The sequence below is a fragment of the Alligator mississippiensis genome, chromosome 1 (genome assembly GCF_030867095.1).
Source record: "Alligator mississippiensis isolate rAllMis1 chromosome 1, rAllMis1, whole genome shotgun sequence".
Taxonomy (NCBI): domain Eukaryota; kingdom Metazoa; phylum Chordata; order Crocodylia; family Alligatoridae; genus Alligator; species Alligator mississippiensis.
In genome coordinates, this window is record NC_081824.1 from 72157589 (window position 1) to 72177674 (window position 20086).

Genomic DNA, 20086 nt, shown 5'->3' on the forward strand with positions numbered 1-20086 from the left:
TTCATTTTTCAGCCATTGCTAATCTAATTTTCTTTAGAGTTGCGCGCAGAAAAAATTGTCTGGATTTTTCTAGAACTGTCAAAACTATTATACATATCAAATCAGCTCCTCATTTCTTCTCTATAAAAGGAATAAATCAGTCAAATAAATTCTACTATTTTGCAATTCAGAAGAATAGTTTAATTTCTGTCAGCTGAATAAATCTTCAGCTATCCCATAGACACTGTATCCGACGCACAAAAAGGTAGCAGAATCAGATGGAAAGATTTCTTTTTCCTTAATCAAAAAAAAAAAAATCAAAAAAAAATCTATGCTTTAAGTGAAGTGGGGTGAAAAGTTAAGAAGAAACACAGCCTCAGGTAAAACTAAATTCATATTTTCTACACTTGTCAGTGCTGGCACTGGATTTATGACCCAGATACCTTGTTCCAGGTAGACCCAAAACCCTTTCAGACCAACCATGATCTTTCTATTCGATAATAGGTGAATTTTATTCAGATGGGATAGCAGATAAAAATAATGCAAACAATTCTATATCTACCAGTTCTAGAGTTATCATCAGAGTCTAGATATGTTTGGCAAGAACACAAGCTTCACTCTGAGGGTCTCTCTTGAATGTCAGATGTCAGCGGCCTGAAGGTTGGAGGCCGAGGCCCACCCTCCCCCAGCAGGGTGGGTGAGACTGGCTGGTGGTATAGCCTCTGTGCATAGTGGCCTCAAGACACTGTGCTGCTATGAAATCCCTCCTTTTATATTCTTTGCCCCTCCTGGTACCTCATTTCTGGGCATCACCGACTGGCCTTCCTGTGGTCATCATAGTGTCCACATTCTGTTCTGTCATCATATTCCTTTGTTTCACAAGCCCATCACATGCACACATCCTAATTCGATGCTTTCTAGTTTCTCCTAATTTCGTCCATCTACTAAAGCCAGAAATCCCAAGGGCCCTGCACTTGGGCACTGTGACCTAATGCCACCTTATCTTGTTATGGAACTCTGTGGAATGTCTTCCATTTCCCAGCCTGGGTGTCTGCTTGCCTGTCAGACACAGTGGGCCTTGAAGGCACAAACAGGCTTTTTAGAAACCTATTAACCCTTGAAGTTGCCCTGGACCATTGTTTTAAGGCATATCTACTTTACCTACAAGCCAATTCCCAAAAGAAAACCTCTAAATACCTTTTTCTAGCCATCAGTTAGCTGTGGCTGAGTATTTAGGAAGCTAGCTAGCTCCTGTTCCTAACTCCACCACTGGCTCAAAAGACATTGTTAAGTTGCTTAGAGCCAGTTTTAAATTAAATTTGGCATCAGAGACACAAATAAGCACACAGGAGGATTTTCAAAGCAAATCTTGGCACCTAACATCTTTTCAGCTGCAAGCCACCTAAAAAATAAGTATGTTAAATATACAGATTGTGAGGTACTCAAATGCTATGGACTACTGTTAACCTCTCTTTCACTACTTCAGTCAATATTTATTACATTTACACAAAGGGGATCAATTCCAACAGGATTTAGAAACCTCCATCCCAGAATAAGCCTAGGGGTCATTATAAAATTCAAAACATCTGAAATGCATCCTAAAACAACAAGAACAGGAACAAAAAAAAGTGCTGAGTTGAGACAGTTTTTAATCTCAGATCTTGTCTTATTAACATAATATTTCTAGTTGTGGTGTGTAAGGCAAGCAGGCTTTAACACAGTGAACTTAGTTGAAACTAAAATCAGAAAATGGTTTGTTTGTTTTTTAAACTTAATAAACACCATTTACAGGGCACAGTTGGGAGTGGATATTGCATAGCATTTGGGATGATTTTAGTGATAGAAAGCAGGTGAAGGAAGGAGAGAGCAGGGACTGGATAATAGAGGGTGAAACTACAAGACACCTACCCCTATTAGTCATGTTAAAAATGAGTTAGACCTTGCCTGGGGTTGACATTTCATAGATTTTATGGTCGGAATGGACCTATTAGATCATCGAGTCCGACCCCCTGCCCTGGGCAGGAAAGAGTGCTGGGGTTAGAAGACCCCAGCCAGGTGTTTGTCCAATCTCCTCTTAAATACCTCCAAGGAAGGGGACAGCACCACCTCCCTTGGAAACGCATTCCGTATTTTGACAACCCTCACTGTTAAGAGTTGTTTCCTGGTGTCCAGTCTGAATTTGCTCTCCTTCAGTTTGTGGCCATTGTTCCTAGTTACCCTGATGGGTGCCCTGGTAAACATTGTATCCCCTACTTCCTGCTGTCCCTCCCTGATGAGTTTGTAGGCAGCCACAAGATCACCTCTCAGCCTTCTCTTGCAGAGGCTGAGATTCAGGAAGAGATTCAGGTCCCTCAATCCTCATAGGGTTTTTTCCGTAGGCCTCTAACCAGACACATGGCCCTCCTCTGAACCCTGTCCAGGTTATCTACATCTGTCCTGAAATGCGGCACCCAAAACTGGACACAGTACTCCAGCTACGGCCTAATCGGTGCTGCATAGAGGGAAAGCATCCCCTCCCTAGACCTGTTTGTGATGCACCTACTTATGCAAGAAAGAGTGCAGTTAGCTTTACTTATTACTTCATCACATTGGTGACTCATGTTCATTTTGGAGTCAACTACGACTTTGAGATCCCTTTCCGCAGTTGTGCAACTTAGAATGGTACCTCCTAGGATATAGGAGTGTTGATGATTCTTCCTCCCTAGATGCAACACATGGCACTTATCTTTGTTAAGCTGCATCCTATTCTGTTCCACCCACTTCCCCAGCCTGTCTAAATCTGCCTGATTCACTCCCTGCCCTCTAGTTTGTTTACCTCCCCCCATAGTTTGGTGTCATTTGCAATTCGGATGGAAATACTTCTTAATTATTTTTGGAAATATGACATAAGGCGTATTTCAGCCAGAATATTTCTTTCAAGGATTTATGACCAATTTCAGACAAGATATCCATGTAAATAAATAAAATGTTTATTCCTGCTGACAATTAATATAACTATACTTAATATAAACCTACAACTCTAATGCACCTCCTAGATACTGGGGTATATCGACATAACTCCAATAAGCGCACATTACCACAAGCATGTACTGGTGCAAGGATTAGGTGCTTTGTATTATAAAATTATTTTAATGCAGCATGTTTTTATAATTCATCACTAAAAATCACTGCCACTGGACTTATAGTAGCTTTAGGAGTTTTAGAATAGTCTAAATACTTTACCAATACTTACTATGAGCTTTTTTCTAGCAAAAAGTCCCCTCTAATGCAGCTGCAGAAAGACAGGCTTGAAAACAGTATGACATTTGTGAGAGGGACATCCAGAGGTCATCTTGTCCAACCCCATCTGAGGCAGGATCCTCCCTATCCAAGCCATCCCATATGAACCATAATCTGCACTCTACATAAGACTACCATCAACTCTGATACAACACAGACCCAACACCCTAATCTACCGCAGTTAAAGCAGGGAAACCATGGGGACCACGTGGTCAATATGGGCACTTGTACATGTGATGAAAATTGCTCCTTTTTGAGGTTTAATTGCGGCACGCTTTACATGTATGGGGTTATTGAGATTTAAGTGAGTTTGTTACATGCAAACTAAACCACATCTGCATGTAGTTTAGTTTGCAATGTAGCTACTTGGAATATTGCAGCCTTTAATATGACAGCATGCCCCCTCAGCCACGGGAGATGTGGGCTGAACACAGAAGCAGCGTGGGGCCCAATCCTTCCCCTCCCCCCCACCCAAGCCAGCCTGCCTTTTCTGTGGCCGGGAACGAGCTGCAACTTCAAGCCACTAGTCCGTGTTCTCCTCTCTGCAGCAATTACTAGACACTGAATAAATGTAAAATAAGACTTAGAGACTTACTACATGCTATTATAGACAGACCCAGAGATTCCACTTTTATAATTTATAATTCTGAGACCAAAGTAAAACTTCAGGTTTCAGATTCTGAACCCTCCAAAAACATTCCCTACCTACTATTAAAAAAAAAAAAAGAGAAGAGGAGGTGGTCACTCCCCTGTATCCCAACCCACAACCATTCACTCATTCATGCACATGGAGTCCCTAGGCATTCATTGTTTTCCATTATCCATGGAGGATGACGGAGCACTTGTTTTTCAACACTTCATTGTTGACATTAGTTAAGAATTTTTGCACACTTATAGTTCTGTAGTAATACTAGAATGCCTTTTAGAAATAAACTTGAGGTGATTAGATTTTCCTGCTTATGTTTTAATTTTGTCTGTTTTAACTGTCCAAAATAATTTTCATTGTCATTTACTGTATCCAAAAAGTTCATAAGCCATGCTTTTGCTTTCATTGTTATCAGATCTTACAAATTTGGCCCTGAAGCAGCAATATAATATAATTTCCTTTTCTTAGCTACAATCAACTTGAACAAAATTATCCTATTCCTTACAATATTTTGTTAGCTGTTGTCTCTTTAGTTCAGGTATTATTTTCTGTATGCACAGTGTCTACAACAAAGGAACCTAATATTCATGAGGATTTATTTATACTTCACCTGTTTGTTTTTTTTAAATGAGTTATTTAGCTTGTAGCATAAAGCACACAAAATTTATGAACCATGAGGTAGCTGATTACCTACGTAATCTTAATTCAGTCCCTTTCATTCTGTTCATAAGATGAGGTCTCATGGAAAAAATATATAATTAAAGAATGAATCATAATACATATATGTATACAAGACAGAACTAATGTTGAATATATAACCATAAATTTAATGCTTCTTAACTTTCAAGTGCTTGATTTTACAAATTGAATCACATTCTTTTAATAGTTTTTGGAACCCTGATCATTCAGTACTACAGCACAGACTTGTACAGTTTGAGCTACATGAGCTGGAAAAAGTAGAAAAATGCTGTTAAACTGGAGGGTGGACCCAAGTGCTGAGTTCTTGGGTTGAATGGAAAGATGTAGAGGGAAGTTTAACACAACCTAGCTCTCCTCTCCTCTCCCTTCTTTGGGAAACTAGAAGAGCTCTCCTCTGCCATACACTAATCCTCACAGGGGTAAGAAATTGGCTACTGGGCTCATGGGGCAGATCAGAAGATTACAGTCCAACCCACTACTTCCCTTTTCACAAGTATTCTTAGTGTAGAGTTACAGCTGTTTTGGCAGTTGCATAAAAACAAGTTTAAAGTTAATATGTTAAATTATTCTGGCCAGATGCCAACATTTTTCTGAGAAATGAGAAGGGAAATTACAAATTTGAAAAGTTTATCTTTCAGCAAGATAGCATGCAGACAGAAGTGCAGCTCCCCACTACAACTGAGAACACCTTGCAGGAAGCGTTCTGAGTTACAATGATCCTCCAGACCAAACAGAAGTTCACTGTTGGTTTTATGGGGGAGAAGAATCTAGCTGCTGGCTGCAAGCCTGCAGCCAGTTTCCTCTAGCAATAGCCCCTCCTCCCTCCCAGTCCGTTTTCAAAATGGGAGGGGGCAAAGGGAGCAGAGGGAGCTCGTTCTAGGGGTTCCCCAGCTGGTGCTGGACAGTGGTGAGTGAATTGGGTAAGTTGTGGGTAAATTGGAGCCCTCCCACCTTGGCGGGGGAGGGGGGCAAAGTTAGGAAGATTTAGTTAATTTGTCTCGCTACAGGTGTAACAGCATAAACTCCCCTTCCCCTTTGACAGATAAAATATATAAGGAACTATATAACCCAGGATTCCTACCTAGCATCAATTTATAGTTCACAAATCTTAGGAATTATAAACTTGGATGAATCTGTATGAGGCAAAGCTACAGGCATTCAATTCAGAAAAGAGGTTACAGCAGTTTGGATAAGATTTTATTAGGATTTAAACAACAGTACTGGCAGCATGCACAAGAGAGTCAGATTTTGGAGATACTATATAGAAAGCAATGACAATAATTAAGCCTTAATTTGCAAGATCAAAAAGGAAGAGCCCCCCACGCAGCATGGGGCAGTGGGGGGGGGGGGGGTACCAAAGATCACCCCCCCGCCTGGCAGCTCCCAGTGAGTGAGGGTTTTTGGTTTTTTTTTTTTAAATCACTGGGAGCTGGGGAAGTGGGGCAGCAGGCAGGGGATGGGGCCTGGCTAGAGTCCCCCCATGGTCCTCTCCCCACTCCTCCAGTCCCCCCTTCCCCACCCCGTACTTACCAGCATGGAGTCTGGCTCCATCTCCCTGCTGCAGCAGGCAGGGACTGCCCAAATCAAAGTTCTCCAAATCTTTTCCAAAGGTTCAGAGAGATTTGAATCGATTTGGACCTTTTTATTGGTCCCCTGATTTGATTCAGATTTGGAGATTTGGCCACCGAATCAGGGTGAATCTCCTTCAGATCGAATCAACACCCAAAGCTTCGCACAGCCCTACTGCACAATAGGTAATACACAATAAATCTACAACCTGTATTTACAGGTAGTAGAAAGCCACACATTAGCCAAATTTACTGTGCACTATCTGCTGTACACAGTTAAATGGTGACAGCTGACAGTATAGTAGATTAGTCTACTGCACAGTAAAATGTCTCATGTAGACACAGCTCCTAAGGATGCAGGCTGAGTTTAAGCCATACTTTCCGTACTTCTGGCATCTATATTGCTATTTACTCAAAAACAACAAGGCAACAAGCTTTCTTCCTCAACTTGACTGTCGCTTTGGTTTCCCTTCAGGGCAAACTGCCCTAAACTAAGAGCCATTCTAGCCTTCCTTATAACTACAATGGAGTTAATAAGCAGCACTTACCATATTCCCTCCCCCTAATGCAGGGTAAGCTCAATATTTGTTTTCTCCTATGCAGTCCAGTCAGGACCACACTTGGGACTTGGTTCTTCTGGCAACTTGAAACTTTCTCCTCACTACACACTGCATCTACTAGGTTATGACCTTAAATATCATACATTCTACATATTTCCCCAGGCAAAGAAAATACTTATGTATACTGGCTAGCAGAAATCCTGATTTTTCTGTGTCCCAATTTCTTCCACAAAATAAAAACAAACAAAACAAAAATAGCAACACTAGTAATATATGGGTAGATAACATAATATGAACTAATGCATGGTCTGAAAAAAAAATCAAAGTTACTTGTGAACAATACTGCCAAGGAATCAAGCCAGTTGTAATTAATTTTAGATTGTGACTAATGTAATGCAAAGCATACTGTATTATACTTGTCAGCAGTTTACAGATGTAAAAAAGTACCTTTCATCTTTTTAAAAAAGCATAGATTACAATGATAACTGATGTTATTTTTCAAGGACTCATAACAATAATCATCTTTCTTGAAATAATTAGAAAGCTATTGTTGTCAAAATTGTAGATTAAGATTGTATATCACTGGCATAGAAGGGCAATATATAGGTTTATGCTATACCAGAATTATAATTCTCTCTGCTATGGGCAAAGTAACCTGCCACTAGACCAAAAGTAAACCACTTCCCTCTCTACACTGGTTTGCCACAACACTGATTGATAAGAAGGGAAGGATGGAGCAGGTGGAGGCACTACACTTTTGGAACCACCATCAGACCACTCATGTACAGATGCTTTGTCAGCCACTGCAGTGACCTGCAATATAGGTGGCCAGCATAATGCAATAAGGTGGGATGCACCTCCATCCACAGTCTTCGCCTTAAACTAGGAGGATGTTCCAGAACTGGATGTGGGCAGAGGCACCTCTGTCAAGTTTATCTGGGGGACACACCCCCTTCAGAGGGGAACTTTCCCAATACAGGTTTCTAGCCTCTTTAAATTCACTTAGCATCAAATAACTAGGACTAAACTTTGCTTACTAAAAAGAAGACACCTTTCTTTCATCGAAAATGTTTACCACTTTCCACTCCAATTCCATTTTCTTATCAAATCCCCAAACTCATAGATCTACCTCAAGTATCTGCTTGGCCTCATTACTGTAGTATCAAAGTATCTCTAAATCTTAAATCCATTTATCTTCTCATCACTTTTGTGACAGGGGTGAATGGAGGCACAAAGAGATCACTCTTTTTTCTAAATCATTTAACTATCCTCTCTCTCTAAAACTTCCTCTGTGAACATTACTATTTAAGTACAATTTGTCATTTGGAAAAAAAAAAAAAAAAAAAATGTTTCTTGCTATGAAACGTGTTATATGACCAAATAACTCCATGGGACTAATAAGATAAACAATTATGAAACAATTTTCCAGGTTGACTCATGTTCTTCAGTGGTGAAGGTATTGGCCCATTTTTCTCATGTTATAAAGTGTTCCTTCCATCCAAAATATTTTTTCCCATATGATTCACTTTTACCATATTGGCACCAAAGAACGAAACAGCTGGTGATATCCAGGGAAATTACAACACACGCCCACGGGAAGGGCAGATGTTGGCAGCAGTAAGCAAAAATAAAGCTGCTCACTAGATATGCGTCAGCAAACATCCAGATAGTCTCCATATGCCTTTACCCTCACACATCTGGGAAATAGCTGCATTGTGCTAGTTTTATCCTAAAAGGATAGCAAACTGGATACCACACCAGAAGTCTGTGTGGTAGACTCTAACAGGCACTGGGTGTGCCTGTTACTTTAAGGGAGAAGGCTCTGGAAGGAGCAGAGTCAGCACATAGGGAAGCACCTGACCAGAAACGGGCAGGGCTAAATTGGGATGTAAGCCTGGGGCCAGAGCTGGGGCAGGCTGCTGACATGTAAGAAGCTCCTCAGTAAGCAGCAGACAGAGGGAGATCGCACTCTCAGGGTCTAAGAGAAAGCAGCCTTAGAGCTGAGCTAGGGTCTGGTGGTTTAGGGATGGAGTCAAGGGGCAGTTGGAACCGCACAGTAAGTGCTTAAGACCCCAAGTAGTAATATTTGAGCAGCTGCATGGGACTGGGGATCCCTGGGACAGCCTCCTTTCCCAAGAATTTAATAACAACAAGATGTGGCAGGACAGGTGAAGGGGAGCAAGAAGGCTGAGAAATGGTGGCAAAGCCTGAGCCAAGTAGCCACCAGGGGGTGTTGTGGCTGTCAGTGCAGGGTCCCCAGGGATGGCCATGGTACCCCTAGGGCTCTGTGACCATGCCAGCTCTACCCCGAAGCGGCCTTTTAATCTCTCCTGCCACAATTTGTTGGAAAAAATAATAAGTAGGGAGGCTGCCCACGAGTTTGTGTAGCCACCATCCTGTTGAACCTTACTACACCCTATGGGTCCTTGAGCCCCTTGCCAGGTCCTGTTCCAACTTGGTGCCTCATGGGACATCTTAAGCCTTATGAGATTGTGTAGCTCCAAACCTCCCCTATACCACACCCCATGCTATCACAGGTATTATATGACTGTAGTCCCCTCTGTTGGGGCCTCAGCCTACTCAGTCACTACCCCTTTAATGTGGCTCAGCCTTCTAACCTAAGTACGCTGTGTTGGATCTGGCTTTGAGGTGCTAGCTCCGCTCCCTCCTTTCCCGTCACAGGAACTCTGGCCCCATACACTGCGCACCTGTGGCACCATGCTCTCTGCCCCGTGTCTCAGCCCAACGCCAGAGGGACGCAGTCTGGCCTGTCTGTTGCACCCGCCCTGGTGCCAGGACCTCTGGCCCCTTCTGTGCTCTGTGTTTTGCACACACACCACCCTTTACAGGTTCTGTAACTACCTGAGCTCCAAGCTAACTGCTGACATGGCCCAAAGCAATTGCATGCCTCTTCTGGGCACTAATGAAGCCTCTGTACTTCCCCTCATCCCAAACCACCGGTTCAAACAACAACACAAACATCAACCCCTGGACTATAACAACAATAGTGATGGAATCACTCTCTGCCCATATAAGGCAAACTTTTCCCCTAGTCTAGCATGCTACTCAGTCCACGGTACCTTATGAGCTCCGGGAACCTTATGGCTCTTTCATGCAGGAGCTCCTTTCCCTGGCAGTTGCCAGAGAACTAACCCCTGCCAGCCCCAGCCCTGGGGCATATAGGGAATAATTCAGAAATACTACTTTTCAAATACAGAAGTTGCATAGCATACAGTATCTATACAAAACAAAGTTAATTAGTTTCTTGGGGTTTTAGTAGTTTCACTCCCAAAATTAAGCATCATGCTTGCCAGTTCTCATATTTGTGTCACATGCTTTTCATAGATACAGGTTATAGCCGTCACATCTTTTCATAACATTTTTACCATTGGATCTCTGGGAAAACAGTCTCATATATGGCATACCCATGCCCTTTCTATTTTAACTGTTCTATTTCTTTCATACTTACCCTTAGACCTAGGGGAGGCAGATCAGTCTTTCAGTTGTCCATGAACAAGAAAAGAAAAGCAAAACTAGACAACTGAAAATGCAAAACACACTTATCACTGATCAAACTGTTTGTGAAGGTACCCCTTGATTATTAAGGGCTCCTCATGTGCCAGGGGCAGGGGGTCGGACACAATGATCCATTGGGTCCCTTCTGACTTTATAATCTATGAAAATAATAGTGTCACCATCTTGAAAATCCGCACATTCAGTAGGATTAATTTTTTTTCCTCTAAGTTTTGATATTGGTGCCCCATTTCCCAAAGATGGCTTATGTTGGAGCTTTCAAGTTGGTTTCTCCTCTACTATTCAGTGATACAGAATTAGTATCATTAGAAGTTACTTTCTTACTCAAACATCAACCCTGGAACAGGAAAGCAGACAATCTCTTATTTCAAAAATCTTGGCTCAGCACTAACATCAGGCTCCCTGGCAATCACTCAAGAACTGACTAACAAAAAATTAAGGCAGACAAACTCAACTGCAGCTTTTGCATGGTGTGTGTGTGTGTGTGTGCGCGCGCGCGCGCGCGCACACACGCGCGCGTTCAGGCCCTGCCCTGGCTGTGCAGTATCAGCACTGCAAGCTCTCTCTGCTCTTCAAGGGCTCTTCAAGAGTATTCAAATGTCTGTCCAAGCATCTCTGGCTAAGTTTTTCTAACAGGAGAACAAACCTTAGAAAATCCTCCCAGAACATTTGAACGTTTGTACACAGTCTAAGGCTTCTCTAAGGTCAGGATGTTTATACCATAACAAAGCTGTAAATATGCAGGACAAGAACCTGAAAACGTCTGACTAATTTCTACTGACGGGGCTCATCACATCTCAGGATCAGGTCCAGACTATACGTTGTTAGTAACCAAATGATTAAACGCTCCCTTTATTAATTTAGATTATAGTCCTTCATTCTATCTATTAATGACCAGAGTAAAGAAATTGGCAAGATGACCTGGGAACCAATTTTTTCTCCCCTTTTCCCAGTTCCCATTTGCTAGTTCTGTTAAAGAAAAATATAAGAGGGTTGCACCCAGAGAGTCGTAGTGGATTGGTCAGTATCAACCTGGAAGGGTGTGGGCAGTGGGGTCCCGCAGGGCTCGGTCCTTGGACCAATACTCTTCAATATCTTCATCAGCAACTTGGATGAGGGAGTGAACTGTACTCTGTCCAAGTTTGTGGATGACACAAAACTGTGGGGAGAAGTGGACATGCCGGGGGGCAGGGAACAACTACAAGCAGACCTGGACAGGTTGGACATATGGGCAGAAGACAACAGAATGCAATTCAACAAGGAGAAATGCAAAGTGCTGCACCTAGGGAGGAAAAAGGTCTAGAACACCTACTGCCTAGGGAATGACCTGCTTGGTGGAACAGAAGCGGAAAGGGATCTTGGAGTCCTAGTGGACTCCAAGATGAACATGAGTCGGCAGTGTGACGAAGCCATCAGAAAAGCTAATGGCACTTTATCGTGCATCAGCAGATGCATGACAAACAGATCCAAGGAGGTGATACTTCCCCTCTATCGGGCGCTGGTCAGACCGCAGTTGGAATACTGCGTGCAGTTTTGGGTGCCACACTTCAAGAGGGATGTGGATAACCTGGGGAGGGTCCAGAGAAGGGCCACTCGTATTGTTAAGGGCTTGCAGGCCAAGCCCTATGAGGAGAGACTAGGGCACCTGGACCTCTTCAGCCTCCACAAGAGAAGGTTGAGAGGCGACTTTGTGGCTGCCTATAAGTCCAACCCCCTACATAGGCAGGAAAGAGTGCTGGGTTCAGATGACCCCAGCTAGATGCTTATCCAACCTCCTCTTGAAGACCCCCAGGGTAGGGGAGAGCACCACCTCCCTTGGAAGCCCATTCCAGACCTTGGCCACTCGAACTGTGAAGAAGTTCTTCCTAATGTCTAGTCTAAATCTGCTCTCTGCTAGCTTGCGGCCATTATTTCCTGTAACCCCCGGGGGCACCTTGGTGAATAAATCCTCACCAATTCCCTTCTGTGCCCCCGTGATGAACTTATAGGCAGCCACAAGGTCAGCCTCCGCAAGAGAAGGTTGAGAGGTGAAGAGGTCCAGGTACCTTAGTCTCTCCTCATAGGGCTTGGCCTGCAATCCCTTAACCATACGAGTGGCCCTTCTCTGGACCCTCCCCAGGTTATCCACATCCCTCTTGAAGTGTGGCACCCAAAACTGCACGCAGTATTCCAACTGCGGTCTGACCAGTGCCCGATAGAGGGGAAGTACCACCTCCTTGGATCTGTTTGTCATGCATCTGCTGATGCACGATAAAGTGCCATTAGCTTTTCTGATGGCTTCGTCACACTGCCGACTCATGTTCATCTTGGAGTCCACTAGGACTCCAAGATCCCTTTCCGCTTCTGTTCCACCAAGCAGGTCATTCCCTAGGCAGTAGGTGTTCTGGACATTTTTCCTCCCTAGGTGCAGCACTTTGCATTTCTCCTTGTTGAATTGCATTCTGTTGTTTTCCGCCCACATGTCCAACCTGTCCAGCTCTGCTTGTAGTTGTTCCCTGCCCCCCGGCGTGTCCACTTCTCCCCACAGTTGTGTCATCCGCAAACTTGTTAATATACCTCATTCTAAAACTGTTTATAATTAGGGTGTTTCTCAAACTGCCTATTGTAATCTGACTCCCAAACCCATTAGAATAGAATAAATATTGTTTAAAAAGGAAAAATGCTTAACAGATATTTGCTGTAGTTCCTTCTATTGCATCTCCTTTACTTGAAAATATCTGAGTCTGAATAGGTGGAGTGCTCTCCCTTAAAACCCTGGTTTTCATTTGCCTTATTTAAGAATAAATATTTCTGATGTCCATTTACTAGAACAGAGATAAATTTAAATAAATGTCAGACTCAAATGTTATGGACAGGTATACATTTCACCTACTTTAAAAGGTGACTGGGTACAGGGTGGCCTTTTGGGAGCTGCCTCCCACCCAGTTCTGCCAATCAGCTGATCAGGAGACCAGGCAGGGGCCAGCCGTGTTCAGGACCAGAGGCTGCCCCCCTGCCTGGTCCCATTGATCTGGGTGGACCAAAGCAGGGGAGCTGTGTGCCAGCCATGTGACCAGCAGCACTCCAGCTCTGCTGGCTGGTGTGGCTGTCCCCTGCCTACTGTTCTGACCGGGGATGGGATCCCCCTTGTGGCTGCTGCAGCACAGGCGCTGGTCCATTCTCTCAGAGCCATGGGAAGAGTTGCCCCTAAAGCCAGAACACTGGCAAGCACCAGTGGCCCCAGCAATAGTCAGTTTCCTGCAACGAGAAGAGCAACAACCAGACCTCTCCCACAGCACTGAAGAAACCCTGGGGACAGCTCCACTTCCTGCTGCCCTTTGAATAGCACCAGGTTGGAGCCAGGACTGAAAGCACAGCCCCAGTTTGCCCACAGAGGGGCAGGGGCAGGGAGCACACCTCCTGCTCCAGGAGGCAAGAGGCTGCCTCTTTCCTGCAGCTACCTCCAGCTGATGCTCATGTAGTATCAGATGGAAACAACCTCTCTGCCATAGGGACTAGGGGAGCAACCTCCTTATCACCCCCTGGCTAGAAAGCTCACTCTTGAGGCAACTATGTTGCTCTCCAACCATGGGGCTGAAATGCCTGTATGCCCTGCTCTCACCTCCTCCCCTCCCCCACGCCTACCACTCCCCACCATGTTTCCTATAAATTTATTGCACTGGAGTTGAATGCCTGTCCCTAGCCAAATGTAACTGTTAAAACTGCATACCCCTGTAATGGTATAAGTTAGCTAAATCATGACAAAAAGGAACAGAAAAGTTTACCATATGCTGTGGAGCTTAAACATAATAAAAAGTGACCAGAAAGATGGCATACACTGCTGTAGCACAGAAGCTAGACCATTCCTTTATAAAAGTAACCATGGATGAAACAGGAATAATCTGACATGATTTAGAATAAATCACTTGAAAGTCAAAACGGTCCGCTGCACCACATTTTAACTCTGAATTAAACAGCATTCAAGTTGCAATGATTTTGCTCCACATTTACCATCACAGGAGCATGCAGACTCAGTTATATTCCAACTGCCTATACCAATATTACCTAATACAGATATAAATGATCTCTGTCCACTCCTTGGAGTTGAAAATTCACCAGTCATGGATACACCCAAATGTATATAGTTTCATACATGGATAATTACCCTGACTTTAATTTACTAATTTACTATGTGGTGCACTCTGAGGCATAAGAAACAGACAAGACTCAGAACACTATAGCAGTTGAGCCCAATGAATAGCAAATGTATTGTGTACCTTGAAGTCACAGCTTGCATGAATTCATCAAGAAGATCATCATAGGCTTGACCTCTCACTCTTTTGTGTCTCAGTCCAATATACAAAGGATCTTTTAGTAACTCCTGTTAAAAAAAAAAAAAAGTTCAACTCAAATAAAGAAGCTACACTGCTACATCCTAAAATCATCATCATCAAAAGAATAATAAAGAAGAGACAGTGATACAGTATTTGACGATTAACCTAGCATGTGGGGTACTTATCCATTTATCCATCTGTACATACAGATTGAGGAATTGTAACGAAGACAACAGAAACACCCCACTGTATCATGGGGAACAGAATTCATCTGTGTCATTATCTAGCAAAGTAGTAAAGGTTTAAATGATAAAAGTTGGTTACACAGGTATTAAATGGTTTTCTAGTGGAAACAGAAATATATATTTGTTTATCCTCATTCTAGTCTTTAAAGAGGGGTTGTTTTTTTTAAACTCCCTCTTTATACATAAATGGAAATATTACTTTCCCTCATATAAAACCGTTTCACTGTTCATGTCAAGTTCTCATACATCATAATATACCTTAAAATATTAATATTCAAAATGCCTGTTCCACAGAACACATTCAGGTACAGCCATACCGACTTCTACATTAAACTAAAGCTCTCTGGTTTGGGTTTTTTCTAGTTCAGTGATCAGTGTATTTCAGAAGCAGCACATCACATTTTATGTTTTAGTAGCTATGTTTTCATTAAAAAAGCCCAAACTGCCAGTAAAACAGACTTTTATTTTCATATTATAGAGCTGTCCCAGACTTCTGGCTCTTCAGTTTCTATAAGAGCTTTGATTTATCTTCCTCTGGCACCACTCCATTTAAACATCATTTCAAAATGCTCAGCCCCTTCATTTGGATTCCTGTTATAAATTGAATTGAAATGCTTAGCCAGACTGTGGCTGTGCCATCTGACAATAATTGATTCTTCTCAATGTCTATTTTGCTTTGGTTTTTAGAAGAGCCATCATAACGGCTTTGTGAATTCACTGCTTTAGAATATTCATTTTTAGGCAAAAGGTACAAGGTCCCGAGTAAAATTTTATACATAGCAAAAACATAGAAGTTCTTACTCAGTTTCAGTAAAGAAGGCAGGGCAGGGTAGCACCTTAAAGACTAATGTGTTCAGAAGCACAAGCTTTCATAAAAGTGATAATGTACTTAATAAGAGTCACAGATGTGGCCTGCAGAACCCTACCATCTGGCCCACAGTGCTGCCCGTGGGTCTCAGACCAGCATATCACATGCAGTGTAAACTGGCCCCAGCCATACACACTACATGTGGTATGTGGAGCCTGTCCGGCACAGGCGGCACAGGGGCTGGAGCCAGCATAGGCATTGCATGCAGAGTTTAGAAACACTCTGTGGTGTCCATACTGGACCGGTCCTGCACACTGGATTTGGAGACAGTCTGGATCAGGCCCACTGAATGACTGTGCCAGATCCAGCGTTCAGGGCTCATCTGGCAGAGATACACATGCAGCATGCACTTCAGACTAGTCCTATGCACCATATGCCACGAAGAGCTCGTGCTGGCATGTGCTGCACATAGTGCATAGGGCCGGTCAGGGGATCCAGTCTGTGGGCACAGTCCAGACTGGCCCTGGATCCAGCATGTAGGGCCAGCCCAGTGTCACACATGAAGCACTTGCCACAGACTGCCCCATATACTGGATGTATCATGCACTGACTGGCCCCAGTTTTTGCTGCATGCAAGGTCAGGGCCAGCACAGACTACACAGGGTGTGCAGGACCAGACCCGACATGTACTGCAAGCAACACGCCGGGCTGGTCCAAGGCATGCACCGCATGGAGCATCTGCACTGGATTATGCTGCATCCAGTCCACAGACCAGCCCTGCATCTACTTCATCAGTTGGAAGAATTGACTTTGCAGAGAACAATGGAACTAAATAAGAAGGAATGCAATAAATTTAAATATAAATGATAAGAAAAGGGGGAGGGAAATGGGAGAGGGGCACTGCTAAGAGGCAACTCTGAGTTGAAAAGATTAAAAAGGATGTGTGTAGCAAAGCTGTATATTCTTTCCCCTCTTTTTTTTTTTTCTTTTTTTTTTTGTATATACCCCATTTCCCTGCCCTCTCAGTTTTGTTCCTTCCAATTGCAAAATACCTCCTTCTTCCCTCCCCTCTCCCCCTACCCTGAGCAAAAGTGAGCCCCAATCTTCAGTGGAATCTTCAGGCACTAACATAAAGAAGTATTTACTACAACTACTATTAACAATATGTGCAAAAGCCTTCCAACATTAACTGAGTTCTAAAACTTCAAAGCCAAACAAGAGAAATGATGGCAGGCCACCAGAAAAGAAAAAAAAAAATAAAAAAAATCAGGTCCCATTGCCAGTATGTTAAATGACAACTTAAATTTAAGTAACTGATGAAATTCTTCAAGTAACAAATCTCCAGGAAACATATGACCATGACGGCTCAAATACAAGAAACTGAACGATAAGTCTGTGTAAGGACATAATTTATATACATTAGCAGAACATAAAAAATGAACTCATCATGTGTAGATTAAAGGCAATAGGCTCCTGTTAGCAATTAGGTTTGTAAAAATTGATAGAGAAAATAATTTCTCTATATGACATCTAACAGTAACACACAATGTCCCATTAGTCAGCACAGTTTAGAGTACCCAAAGATGTTAGTTAGTTTATAATTTCAGTTGCTTCCAGAGTAGAACTGGTCAGGATTTTTTGAGAAAACATTTTTCATCAAAAATGTTGATTCGTCAAAACCAAAACTACAGCAGGAATGTACATACCAACTTCAATAAGGATGACATTTCTCATAAAAGAAAGAGAAACAGACCATAACTATACTGCCTCTCTGCACGACACTGTGGCTGCTGCCAACAAAATCAGTTCCACCCATTTGCTCCTCCTCCAGCAAAGCAAAGTCCAGTAACTAGACAGCACAGAGGGCTCACAAATGGCCCTGAGCACCACCCTCAGCATGACCAAAAAACAGGGAACTTGAGAGCAGTATTATGGTGCATACCCAAGGCCAACTGCAAGCCACCCTGGGCCAATCCCAAACCACCTCTGCTGTCTGAGTAAACAAGGGGAAAGTGGGAAGGGCTTATTTTCTCTATGATGGTCCCAGTGTCAGCATAGGCTTGGTAAATTAGATCCTTCCCAACTCACGATAGTCAATCGTTTAGTGGTGATATAAAAGACCAAAGTGCAAATGCATGCTCTGCCAAATTCAAACCAAGGTCTTGATTCTCAGTTTCCCACTTCAGGTAAGTGTCTTGACCACCCACCAGTCTACCAGCTATTTTAGGGCAGGGATCTCCCAATTTCTCTTCTTAGAGCTGTTCTACTTTGTATAAAGAAATATTAATTGGACCAGAGTTCTTTTCATTTTCTCTCATACTAAGGTCTCTGTTACACTAATCAATCCATTCCAGTTTCAATGTTTTAAACCTATTTAAATTACACTGAGGATGTGCATCTAGTTCAACAGTTTGTAAATATGTTAATTAATTACTGCTTAGTCATGGAGTTTAATTTAATACTGCATTATCATTTCAGATAAATTATTTTCCTAAGTACCAAAAGTTATCATAATTACAAAAATTCATTTAGAGCAAATAAACTCATTATCTGTGTATTTCAAGTATTCCCAACAGTTAGTCAGAAGAACAGTAATACTGGAACACTGATATATACCTTCCGGTTACTGCCATAAATACTGGCAGGTTTTAAGAGAGTGACCACTGCAATACATATATTTAGCATACTAAGACCTATGCATTAGAAGATTATGGTCCCAATCCAGCAAAGAACTTATTCAACTTTAAACTCATATTCAGTTGCTTGGCTGAACTGAAGTTTATGTAAGTTTGCTGCAAGTATGCTTGAAGTTTTGCTAGGAAGCTTGCCCTGCCACTGCTCATGCTGTTAATAAAACACAGGGCTTAATTTCCCAGTACCGCTAGATTTCAAACTCACTTCTCCCTTTATTTTTTTTAAATACTCACTGGGTGCGCATCTACACATGCTATTAATTCAAAATAGGCTTACTGAGCAGTAAAAATACTGCACAGTAAGCCTACCCAGGAGCATGCCTTGGGAGCAGATATGCTCCCACTCTGCTGTCCCAATGCAGCAGCTAGAGGGAGCTACAGGCTCCCCCTGGGTGCTAGCTTAGGGGCTGGCAGGGAACACAGGGCAAGGCCCACCGCACATAGGACTGGAAGAGCTCTGCAAGCTGCTGCAGCAGCTGTCTCTTGGCCTCATACGCATCAGGAGGGGTCCTGATGTGCATGGGCTGGGAAACAGTTGCTGCTGCAGAGCTCTCCCACCCGCAGAGGGGCTTCCCTAGGCAGCCTGGCACTGGCCAGGAACTGTTCTGCTTCTGGGGCATTTTTTCTCTGTGGAGGACTCTTCTCATTGCCCAGGGTTGGCTGGGACCTGCCTCAGAATGGGACAGTTCCCAGCCAGCCCTGGGCTGTGCGGTGAATTCTTTGCACGACCAGGAGCTGACTGGGACCTGCCCCAGAATGTGACAGTTCCTGGCCAGCTTTGGGCTGTGCAGGGAAGCAAGCAGCTCATGAGTCCTGGCGCTGCTCAGCTCCTAGCTACTGTGGGGAGCTGAGCAGTGCTGGGGCAGGGGGCGGGGTGCAGAGAGCTACACCATCTCAGTTTAAATAAATTAATATTCTTGTAATAAATATTGAACAAAGTAATCAGGTTTTGTTCCAGATTTTTGAAAAAACAATCCATGAAATGTGCAAGGTTTATTTCCATGTGTCATTATTTGTCAAACGTAGTTAAATAAAATGTTCATAGGCAGACTGAAACAATACACCAAGTGTTCAGCCAGAAGCCAACTTTGGCTGAATTATAAATCCAGAAAAATCAAGTTATTTCTTGACTACCACACATTCTATTTCTTGCTAAACAAAAACTCATTCCTAAGTGCATAATTAAAGCTTCGGCGCTATTTATAGGCTCCCTTATCTCTGGTCCCACCTCTGTATTTAGTACTAGATGCTCAATTTCATAGTCCAGTATTTAAAATTAAGGCATTTATACGAAGTGTCAACCAACCACACTTATAGAAGCACCACACCCACCCACCCAACCCCTTTGATACAGAACCTTAATGAGGCACCCTTAAAAAGTACCTGAATGCATATGGGGCTCTTTATTAAGGTTTCCAGTTTAGGCGGAGTATAATAAGCCTAGACAACTAATTTGGCAATACATCTCTGTTAAAATTCTGTACAGCTTTACCAAAACTCAAAACTTGAGTACCAGGGTACTCAAGGAGCTGGCGAGCATCATAGCCCAGCCTCTAGCACAGATCTTTGAAAACTCGTGGCGCTCTGGTGTAGTACCCGAAGACTGGAAGAAGGCCAATGTGGTGCCTATCTTCAAGAAAGGGAGGAAAGTGGATCCGGCTAACTATAGGCCCATCAGCCTGACTTCTATCCCGGGGAAGATCTTAGAAAAGTTTATTAAGGAGGCCATCCTTAATGGACTGGCCAACGCCAACATCTTAAA

The 20086-nt window shown here is 43.0% G+C and overlaps 1 protein-coding gene across 1 annotated transcript in view; it reads right to left on the bottom strand.

Annotated features, from left to right (window-relative positions):
- Window positions 1-20086, bottom strand: part of ME1 (malic enzyme 1) — a 309039-nt gene that overhangs the window by 108467 nt on the left and 180486 nt on the right. The window contains exon 6 of the mRNA XM_006258408.4: window positions 14522-14625. Coding sequence (XP_006258470.2) covers window positions 14522-14625 — 104 coding nt within the window. The remainder of the gene's footprint in view (window positions 1-14521; window positions 14626-20086) is intronic.